This window comes from Rhopalosiphum maidis, chromosome 4, assembly GCF_003676215.2.
Source record: "Rhopalosiphum maidis isolate BTI-1 chromosome 4, ASM367621v3, whole genome shotgun sequence".
Classification (NCBI taxonomy): Eukaryota; Metazoa; Arthropoda; class Insecta; order Hemiptera; family Aphididae; genus Rhopalosiphum; species Rhopalosiphum maidis.
The window spans coordinates 40,066,277-40,078,515 of NC_040880.1; the positions used below are offsets into that span (position 1 = coordinate 40,066,277).

Below are 12,239 nucleotides of genomic sequence, written 5' to 3' on the forward strand. Positions count from 1 at the left end.
GGCGCAATTCATAAACTGTCATTTAATTAATCATACATTTTTTTTTTTATTATTCTTCATCGTATTTTTTTTAATACATTTATTATTTTTATATTTCAAGAATAATTATTAATAATTAAAGCAACACCGCTGTGAATATTATTTGAAATTTCATTGTTCATTTTCAAAAGCTAATTATTTGTTACTTTCTGAACTTTATTATGTACCCACTATACGATCATAACGTATTTTAGATAAATTATTTTCATTTTCGATTTTGATATCATAACTAATATGTCTGTACGTTGTTTATTACTTATCACTACTAACTAAATAATCATATTATAAACTTATATATACAAATGAAAAATTAGTTCTCTATTTGATTTATCGGATCACGTTCTATGCCCAATTAGATTATTAGGTTTGTTTTCAAATCCTGAGAAATAATTGTTCGAATAGATAATTTTCAGATAACAGCATGACTCTTTGAAGACATTACTGTATAATAGGAGTCCGAAAACTACAAATATATACATTTTATGACTATGTTGCCTCAGGGGGTAAGAAAGTGTGTGATGCTTATATGATGATCTACATAACTAAAAAAAACGCTAGACTACTAAAATCTAAGAAAACATATTATTCAATTCGGTTTGTTTGTTTTGCATGAAAAAACACCATTGAAAATTAATTTAAATACAATACCGTCGAGTTGGAATTGTTTGGTATGGGTAATGCATAAATTGCATCAATTCCTTTTGGGAATTTTTAGTTTACTAAGCCCTTGCGTATCTGAACTCGTTGTAAAAGTCGAACCTACAAGTATCCTGTGGCATAATATAGGTACTACAAAAGTACCACTTAACGGTCAAGTATCACACTCGAATGTGTCACGTTAACATCTTATTCAACACCCTATTAGGCTTCGCTTGAATCTAAGTTCTTGATACGAAGTTAAACGATTTGGACGTCTGCGTGCTGCTAACTATTGAAGATAAAGGACGGTTGTGCTAAATTGTTGACTAAGTGGTGTAAATATTTGGTTATAAAAGAATGGAGAATGAATTGATTTACTGCAATGGAACTGAAAGGAAATTTATATTGAAATATAGACTAATTTATAGATAAATTAACACAAATATCTTGTTTGAAATCCCTAGAACAATACTAAAAAGGTTGGTGGTTGTGCGCATGTTTTGAAAGGGTATTCTACGGCAAACCACACCATTGATAATTTAATGTATGACTGCTAGTTGGTCAAGAAACAGAGATATGTCGAACTTCACATCAAAATGTACATAGAGTGTAAAAGGGTGAAAGGACCAAGAAGGAAGCGGATATTTCATATGATCGATGTTGAAAAGTGACCATTTTATTAAGTCCGTTGATAACCATTTTAAACGGTTTCAAGTACGGGTTGAATTTTGTTGACAATTTTACTCTGTAGCTAGTACAAGTACTGATGAAACGCTGCATTGAGTCAAACATTTTGCGAGTGCGTATGGATTATCTCTAAAATAGATTTCCGATAGAGGGACGTGTTTTGGCGCTCATAAGGTTTAAAGAATAATATAACAATCAAGGGTTTAAGCATATTTTAACTTCTACATGCAACCTTCAAGCGAATGGACAGGTTAAGTATACGCAACTGGCTGTTTGGATGGAAAGTCATTATTGTACTTGACTGTATTTTCTTTATCAGTTATTTGGCTTTGGTGAGCAGAAAATTGCGATTTTATATAATATAATATATATAATTCCATGTATGTGCGAATTACTGTTAGGTAACAAAAATGAAGTACCTAAATAGCGAACGATTTGTTTTACGTTATATTATTGTTAGTTCTGACATTGATTATCTTGTAACTTAAATACGATGAATAAATTAAATACCTGTAAATACCTGTAAATACGGTAACAATTTATTTAAAAATATTTAGCTTGGATCTAAGACCCCTACAATTCTGAAAGAAACCAAAGAGTACTTGGACTTTACGGGTAATTTTTGATATTTCTACAGATGTATGTTATAATAAATTGGAGATATTGTTAGTTTGGATTTTAAATGAACAATTATTATAAAGTTGTTGAGAAATTCTAGATGAGATTACACATAATTTACATTCGTTGGAGGAGGTACAGATAAAATACAGCTAAAATACACAAATGAATAAGTATACATGTTCTATTATTAATGTTTGCTGTTACTTTGCTAAGTTTTTTGACTGGCGTGGTAGGTTGGTCCTGGCCAGAACGCTCTTGGGTAATCCATTGAAGTAACGGATGGTAATAATGGATTCTCCCTTTTCTTGTCTATCCCGTAGTTCATAGGTTAGATTAGGTGAATTTTGTAGATTGAGCGTCTTTCTGAAGGTGTGCGATCCCTGGTGATAAAGACCTGGGAGTATTCAGTAGGATAGTTAGAACAAATACGTAAAAAGGACATAACCACACGGTTAGCATCCTCATGTAAGGTGAGTTCTACTTTAAGAAGTCTGGTTTCTCATTGATACTCTTGTCAATCTTGAAGATTCTGCGAATAACCGTTACTGGAAGTGTAGGATCAAGTTTATCGAAAATTTCTTTGACAAATGTTATATCTTTAGTAGTTGGGGAGGACGATGGGCGGTCAGATGGCTCTGGTACACCACAGTAGTATGAAATAGAGAGTTCTGCTGGTGATCCCGTGATCCTCGTGATCCTCGTGATCCCCGTGATCCTTGGCTCGTAATCTCGTGATCCTTGGCTCGTAATCTCGTGATCTTTGATTGCGTACGTGTGTGACGTATATTTACCCCACCAACTTCCTATCCGTTAAGTGATCAACATAATATAAATTATATACTTATGTTTTTTTATTATTATCACCTGATACGAGTTATCAATTACATATTTAATTAAAACAACGACCCATGCGACCCATACGACCTCCCAGCCCGCCGCCTGATCCGCTACGTGTGTGACGTATATTTACCCTTCATCACCTCACCATAGCCCTACTGGTCCGCCACCGCTCGCGTATGTATGCGATGTACATTTACCCTCTCCCCGATCTATATATTTAACCACTACGTGTTTACATCTGATCAGTTATCAAGTTATCATTATCATATTATTGTATACATTAATAGCTATAGTTACAACAACAAATTAATATATACCTATTATTGAATAACATACAATGATATCAGAATCTTCCCACGAAATACTATCATACCTATTAGTTAATAACATATACTCAACAACAACAATTTAATTACTTATTAGTGAATAACATATTAATATCCAATCTAAACTATAGGTACAATGTACTACGTTAGACTCTTAGATATTATACATATCAACAACAATAATATATCTCCTACCCAATAATGAACTCATCGAAAGGCACTTGGCTCTGCAAGAGCCGACATTCATTCAGTCTGTTCTCAGTCTTACACAATTGTAATTCTCTTCTACGTTTCTATCAGTCTTATAATTTATTCTGAGCTTATATTTTTTCAAGTCATATATTATTCTATAGTGTTTATTATTTGTCTAAGTCTTTTAAAAGTGTTCTAAATTTTTCTAAGTCTTTATAAATTTAAAGTGTTTATTATTTTTAAAACATGGCTGGTTCAATCGCTGACAACGCTACCTTATACAATGTGAAGAAGAAGGCTTTCACTTATGTACCACCAACACCTCCGGCTGAACTCATCGAGTCTACATCTTACACGTTAGACTTTACAGCTAGAAAATTTATAATTGTCGGTATCGATCCAACAGAACAACTTCAAACAGTTGTTCTTTTATTAACATCGTCACGTTATGTGAAAATTAGTACAGATTTTATAAGACGGATATTCTCGCTTATGGGTAACGTACTATCTTGTAGTTCTAAGTTACACTTAGAGCATAAAGTTTGCCTGAATTTTCCTGTTAGATGATCGTGGTCCATAACTTTATCACCCCCGGCTAAACTACATTTACATAGATTACACTCGGTACACGCTTGATGTGTTTTTTCTTGGTTTTTAGTCATAGTTAAAGGTATGTTTGTCTTCAACAAATTCTCAATTTTACGACTCACTCCAACTATTGCTTCTATAAAGTGTTTCGCTACGTCCTTATGATCATCATCTCCTCTGTATAATACCGGTCCTGTCGGTATCTCGTACTCCTCTAAAAGTTCCACTGGTACGTTGTCACTCACTTTTACCAAAAATCCATAACTCATCGCTTCGTGTTTATGAATAATTGTTGTATTTTTCCCCATACTCTCACCAGTCTTCACTAACAACGACTCAAAATCTGCATATATAACAAATGGATGTCTAACTGTATTTTTCCTCAACTTAAATTCAATGCAATCCCCCTCTTTCGGCATATCCGGTAATATCGGTTTATGCATCCCGCAAACCAATTTATGTTGATCCAACGCAGTCTGTCCATACATTTTAAATTTTAAATTTTGATTGTCAAAATTTGTAAAACATCTCTTACAAAACACTGCACGTCCATTGTGTCTAGTTTTTTGACTTCTTATGAGACGGGAAAAATTTGATATGTAAACATAATGAGAGTTATCACCATCTGTTATCAATAAAAGATCAAAATGATTGGTTTTTTCTTCCTCGACTACACGTAACGGATACACTTCATACGTCGGATATTTCTTCGGTGGTTGAAACTTTTTTTCGATCCCATAAACATTTACGCTCACGTTCAAGTTATTTCTCTCGAATTTGGAAATATCAGATAGAGGTGTCGGGAAGGTGATATCTTTGAAATTATATTTATCTTCATGCTGTTTGTAATTATTACCCTCGATACGGCATACTGTCGACCCCGTCACATGTCTCGCGAGAATCGCGTACATGAAACATTTTTGATCTGCATTCTGCGGATTTATGGTACCTCGCTTCCACTCAATACATACCGGTAACTTAATATATGATGATCCACTCATCGGTGAATATTTATACACCGCCAATAATAGACCGTCTATTGTTTCTAAAGTAAATCCACTTCCTCTCCCACTGTACTCATCTTTCTCGTTTAACAATTTTAAATACGCTCTCTCTATAATCTCTGCTATATTACTATCATGAAACATTTCAATCGCTGTTGTTTTGAACGCCCGGTTTTCTGAAGTGTTTAAAACGTTAGGTCGGTTATAGGTTGCCTCGAGTTTAAAATTAAATTTAATGACGTGTTTTTGAATATAATACTATTTTTTAATATTTTTATTAGTTCTGGTTTAAGCGATTGGAGGAACTTTGAATAAATTTGAACATTATTGATATTTTTGGCGTAATGCCATACGATTTTTCGGTTTGCAGACGATGAAATCTCGAGGAATCCAGAGGACTGTACCATATCCATACGTGCTTTTTTCGCTCTAACGGCTGAGTTGGTATTAGCAGATGAAACACGTTTCCCGTTAGACCCCGTAGTTGTATAAGAATCTTAATAAAAAAAAAAAAAAACTAATTTCCCTATGTTATTATACGTATGGTATATATATATATATCTAAAGAATCGTATATAATAAAATAAATACCATATAAAATCTTTATAATTAAATCTTACAAACGGTGTGATAATCGTTGTAATGCCGGAATACTCCAACTAATATATCATTGATCAATTCACAGACCACTTAATAAGTGTAAAATGAAATTTATGATTTATACGAATCATTAAACATTATATTCCATCTATAATAATAAAAATAAAACTAACCTGCATTAACTTCTTCTTCATTTTCATATTCATCCATAGCTAACATACAAATATCGTCATCAGATATACGAATGTCAGTCGATGTATTCGAACCACTAGCCGATATATCGGGAACGAAAATTTGAGGTGCAATCTGGATACTCTCTGCAGGTGGCGCGTAGTGTATAACGCTCTGTCTAACATTCGGTGTAGCAATCGGTTGAGCAGGCTGACGATTAACCGGAACGTTAACGATACCTTATGAAAATTAATTATATTAGATATAAATTAATATTAAATGAATAGAAAAAATAATATTTTATTAATACATACCATGAAAGTTCTTTTTATGTTTGTTGAGACCGGTTTTATAAGAAAATGTCGATGGACAAAAGGTACACGAGAACCGCAGACCTTCAAGTTTTTTCTGATGGGTTTTCAAATTATGTTTCGTGGTGAAAACCGATGAACATTGTTCGCATTTAAACATATTGAATTTGTTTAAGGAATAAACGAAAAATATAATGTTTAAAAATTAAACACTATGAAAAAACACGTAGTGGTAAATGTAAAATAATAGTAGACAAATGTAAACGGTAAAATAATTATTTGGAGACTTTAAAAACACAGAGCGTAACATATAAAACGTAAAGGTATGTTTAGAACAGACTGATTCTTTATTATTGTCCGATACAGTGTCTTGACATTTTTTAGGTATGATAGCATTTTGTGGGAAGATTCTGATATCATTGTATGATATTCAATAATAGGTATTTACTTAATTATTATTGTTTGTAAGCGATTAGGGTATTTTTTAGTATATATATATATTGGTTATTAATGCATGTTATTCACTAATAGGTATGATAGTATTTCGTGGGAAGGAACAAATATCTTTATGTATATCAGTAATTAATATGTTAATCAATAATATTAATTTTATCTTATTGTTATTAACTAATAGGTATGATAGTGTTTCGTAAGTAATTAAATTGTTGTTGTTGAGTATAATATCTAAGAGTCTAACGTAGTACATTGTACCTATAGTTTAGATTGGATATTAATATGTTATTCACTAATAAGTAATTAAATTGTTGTTGTTGAGTATATGTTATTAACTAATAGGTATGATAGTATTTCGTGGGAAGATTCTGATATCATTGTATGTTATTCAATAATAGGTATATATTAATTTGTTGTTGTAACTATAGCTATTAATGTATACAATAATATGATAATGATAACTTGATAACTGATCAGATGTAAACACGTAGTGGTTAAATATATAGATCGGGGAGAGGGTAAATGTACATCGCATACATACGCGAGCGGTGGCGGACCAGTAGGGCTATGGTGAGGTGATGAAGGGTAAATATACGTCACACACGTAGCGGATCAGGCGGCGGGCTGGGAGGTCGTATGGGTCGCATGGGTCGTTGTTTTAATTAAATATGTAATTGATAACTCGTATCAGGTGATAATAATAAAAAAACATAAGTATATAATTTATATTATGTTGATCACTTAACGGATAGGAAGTTGGTGGGGTAAATATACGTCACACACGTACGCAATCAAAGATCACGAGATTACGAGCCAAGGATCACGGGGATCACGAGGATCACGAGGATCACGGGATCACCAGTAGAACTCTCTATTTCATACTACTCACTCACTGTCTCTCACAATATTCTAGTGCAATAATAATGGAGTTCTATTTCCAGAACGTGCCCTTCGGGCCACACTTCATATATTACACTTAACTAAGTATTTGCTTTATTTTCGGACTACATAGCTCTTCATCTCCTTCCTTTTTTGCGAGCACCGTCGTTACGAATTTCGCCACAGCATCCCACTTGGACTTAGATTGGACCATCATAGCTACAATGTTATTGGGAGAGATACCCATACCCTACCATTCACTTATTTGTTTAAGTATATAGGAGACGCAAAAGTTACGTCAATTTGCGAGGCCTCACCGCCACACTCAAAAGCAGGGGCGATGTCTTGATTGATGACAATTAGTCCAAATGAGCTTGCCTTGTCTGTTAATGCATCACATTTTGCACATGTGCTCGGAGAGCCCAATCAGGGAGGGATTTAGCTCTTTATCTAACCCAAACTAACCTTAATTCAGGTTTGTAATAAAACTCTTAAATCTTTTCTTAGCTGATATCTTCAACTTATAAGCTACCTACTAACCGAATTCCAGCTTCATAAGTATAGTTTTATACTTCTGTTTTTAAAATTTCGTGTTGAGTAAGTGGTGATCTTTAGTGATTCTTATTCATATATTATATACAATTTATAACTAAAGCAACACTCTTGCATATTTTTTCTGTTTAATTTTATCATATGGTTAAAAAATACACAATACATTTCAGAACGTTTGTGATCAAATACTTAGTTTTTACTGGATATTTTTTTTTTATAGAAAATTACATTTTCGGGTTTATAGGATATATTTTTGATTATAAGAGCATATTTTAAGTTTTTAGTGCATTTTTTGATAGTTTATCGACCATTAATCACCTCAGAAAATATTTTTTATGAATCAATATAAATAATTATATTAAACTGTAAATTTACCAGAAGGACGATAGCGACTAATTTAAATCTTAATGGTGAAGAGATAGATTAAGATTTGTATTATGTAAAATATTGTTTTTGTATATATAATGATTAAAGGTACACATATTTTTTTAAGCCACATTTAACTAATTTATTACCTTGATGTCCTTAATTAAGAATAATACCTAATATTAATAATAAAGGTATTTAATATATTTAAAGAAAAAAAAAATATTTTAGTATAATAATATAGGGGTGTAATTTTTATTTTTTTCATATTTAGCTACATATTTTTAATGTTTTGATGTATAAGTGCTTACTTTTAAATGCCTATTTGATAATTTCAAAGATTAAAACTTATAAAGTTACTTTTAATTGGGAGGAACATACCAGTTCATTAAGTAAGTAATCATTGATTGTTATTCATATTTATAACCCTATTGAAATCTTTTATTATATACACTGTAAAAATGGAATAATAGAATAGATTATGAAATATTACGCTTTAATCGTAATATAATCGTATATTCAAAATTTTTTTAATATGATAATGGAGCCACCACTATTTTTTAGTAATGATTACGATTACTGATAGAAAGGTTACGTGAGGATTTATATAATACAATAGCAGTCTTACAATATAGTGATAGAAAAAACAAACTACGGTGCTTGCTTAAGAAAAATAAAATGCTTAAAACACTGGTAAAATAACTGAGTAAACTTTTGAATTAGCACGACTTGGCACTTAAAGGGTAGTACAGGGACTGATTACATTTTGCTTCATGACACTACTTTTTAGATAGTAGGTATTTACCGACAATACTCGGACATGTCTTTGCAGGTTTGTACAGGTTTGTATCTGGAACGGACTTGGTGACAGGGATGTGGTGAATTTATTATGGGCAACGTATGTTTGAAAAGGTTTAATGTATGTGTTTGTGATTGTGTGTATGTGTGTGTCTGTGCGCATGTGTGTGATTGTCCATATGTGTTTGTGTTCATGTATGAATGTCCGTGTGTGTGGTCATGTATGTATGTCTATGTGTGGTTGTATGTGTATGTGTTTGTGATTGCGCGCGCGCGCGCGTATGTGTGTGTGTGTGTGTGTATGACTTGGGTTAGAGATTTATATAATATTAGGTAAATGTGTGTATGGGTTAAGTGAAATGGATTGATGTGTGTCGTATGGTGGTGGCGGATCCTAATGTCTACTAATATGTACACTTGTTTGTACGTGGTAATGCTTTAATAATTGGAATTGTATTTTTAACAATAATCATTATTCTTGTTACTGATTTGTTTAGTCCACCACCGGACTGGTGGTGAGTCCGGCGACGGCGATTCGGTGTCGGCTGCGGACTTGGGTGTAGAAGCGGGAAGATGAAGATGTAGGTCATGTAGGTATTTTGAATTTTTTTAAGTTATTTGCAGATAATCGAAATTTTCAATTTTTCTAAATTTTTTTTAAGATAAGATTTTTATATTTAATTTTTTTGTTAAACGGTTATTACATATTTTAATTTTTTTTTACATATATCAATTAAAATAAGTAAATATTTTGATTTTTTTATTACAATAAAATCCGTTCCCTACTAGTAACTAATAACTATAATGATCATTCATGTCGAAAAATAATTTATGTTGGACCATATTACATACGTTATAACTTTAATACACAGGTCACGGATATATTTGTGCGTGTAATATGTTTAAATGTGTATAATAGCCAATAGATAGTGTAATCGTAACATCGTTGTTATCTAATTTGAACATATTATACTCCGTTCCAAAAGATAATACACCAGTTCTGCGCACTTTTTTCCATTCTACCGGTCACTACCTATTCTGTTTTGTGAGATATGTGTGACGCCGGACGGAAACCGGTCGCCGTCTGGTGTATTTTCTTTTGGAACGGAGTATAGACATATTTAAACAACTACTATATTATTCGAAATTAGATGAGACCTCGGCGGCGGCCGGCGACCAGTTTTCGTTGGGCGACGGTCAAACAACGCCCGTTTGTCAACCCCACCGAGTTAACTATCTGTACGCCTGATGTGCAATAAAGCCGCGCCCATGCGCAAAAATTGGCCGCCGAAGCCTCATCTCATTCCAAACAGAATATAGCAGACTGTTTATTACATCCTCTTAGCAACACGTTGAAGTCGTGCAGCCATATTATGCCAACAGGGAAATGTTTACAAAATAATTAAATAGATAGTATACCTATATCGATCATACCTGATACAAATAACGAATTTTTTTTATAATTTCGTATAATACCAGAATTTTGTAAACATCACCCCATTAGTATTTGAATACCGATTTCAATATTATCATGACTTTCGAGTTGTTTTACATGTCTGTGACTTTGAATCATGTGATTCGGCATTAAGATAAATGTATACCCATAAATATACCTACTCAATTTCATTTTATTTTGAATTGCATAATGTTAACAAATCGTTCAGCTGTTTGACTGTGACTTATATTAGTTATGTTCTATGCCAATATTATGACGAACTCCGGTACAGTGTCAAGATTAATTTAAATATTTTTTAGTAAAGAGTGGAATTTTGATAGCCGTCGTTTCTATTATGTTCTATGACCGTACGGCGTTGATGCGTTTTCGAGGGGTATCCGACATCCTGGCGGACGTACCATCAGATCTTATTTTATATTTAATTATTATTTATGTATAATGTATTTGTATTATTTTGATAACATCCGTGGTTATCATGGTTAGGTATATAATAGCTAACTATTATTTTTTCCTTTTTCATTAGCATGACTTCGATTTTGGCCGTTGATTTCCTTGTTTTTGCTTTATTATTAATAAAGTAATAAACGACTTGCTCTGTTGAAATCCAAATTAATAAAAAGTTATACAATTAGTAACTTAGTTATAGGTTTACAGTTATAATTAAGTACCTACACATTATTAATAAATGCTTTACAGTTTATAAATGTGATTAATCGAATAACAGTAAAATGTATAATATAATTACGGTTAGGTTTAGTTCTATGGTAAATTTGTTTCCCGTTCCCCGAAGTATAAGTTAATAGTTCCTCGAATAATTCATATAAGATTAATGATGGCTTTCAAATTTAAAATATGTGATAGATATCAATTCTCATCACGGTTGTAGACAGAACACAACAAGGTGTGAGATATTGCGGCGGCAAACGGTTTTATCAAAATTATTAAAAAAATAGCTGCCGCATAGTTCTATTAAATTATTTCGATAATATAAATATTTATAATTCATTAATCAGTAGTTTTTACGGTGGTTTAGTACTAATGTTTACTATTTCATATTTTCATTACACACTTTCAGAGTAATGAACTCTTGATTAACAAGTAACAACAGTTATAAATTTATAAATATTAAATTTTAATTAAATAATCATAGACTATGTTATTACTATATTATAGTTGAAAATTTGAAAGAACCATCGTTTTTATTCTCTAATAAGATGTCAATTATTAAGAATTAAACTGTTTTTTTTCGATTGGTTAAATCACAGATATATATATATATATAATACATGTGGATTAAATAGTAGGTAAATACCATCTGGTACTCCTGCCTATCTGGTGCCTTTTGCACCAAGTAATTGGTCATATTGATACCAGAAGCGCTAGTCGAGAGAATAAAACAACTATTTTATAAGAAACTTTTCCATCGTAGATTACGGTTGAATTGTTTAGATCGTCGCGTAATCATTCTATCTGCAATCGTAGTAAATCGCAAATTATATGATGTACGTCTTTTTATATTAGGTTCCACCTACTTATTATCTATTTTTAATTTTTCATGTTTTATTCTATCATCTCATATATTATTTTCCATGTATATAATAGAGTATTTCAAATTTTTAATACATCACTATAAATCAAAATCAATGAATACTTACTATTGTTGGCGATTACTTCTCCCCAATCACTTGCATTTTTGTTTTCATAATCTATTTACATA

General features: G+C 32.0%; 1 protein-coding gene across 1 annotated transcript; it reads right to left on the reverse strand.

Annotated features, from left to right (window-relative positions):
- Nucleotides 1-2,463: 2,463 nt before the first annotated feature.
- Nucleotides 2,464-6,178, reverse strand: LOC113558161. The gene is given in 5 exon segments (XM_026963666.1): nucleotides 2,464-2,789; nucleotides 3,850-5,194; nucleotides 5,197-5,432; nucleotides 5,710-5,946; nucleotides 6,022-6,178. Coding segments are annotated over 5 exon segments (2,301 nt in total).
- Nucleotides 6,179-12,239: the final 6,061 nt, after the last annotated feature.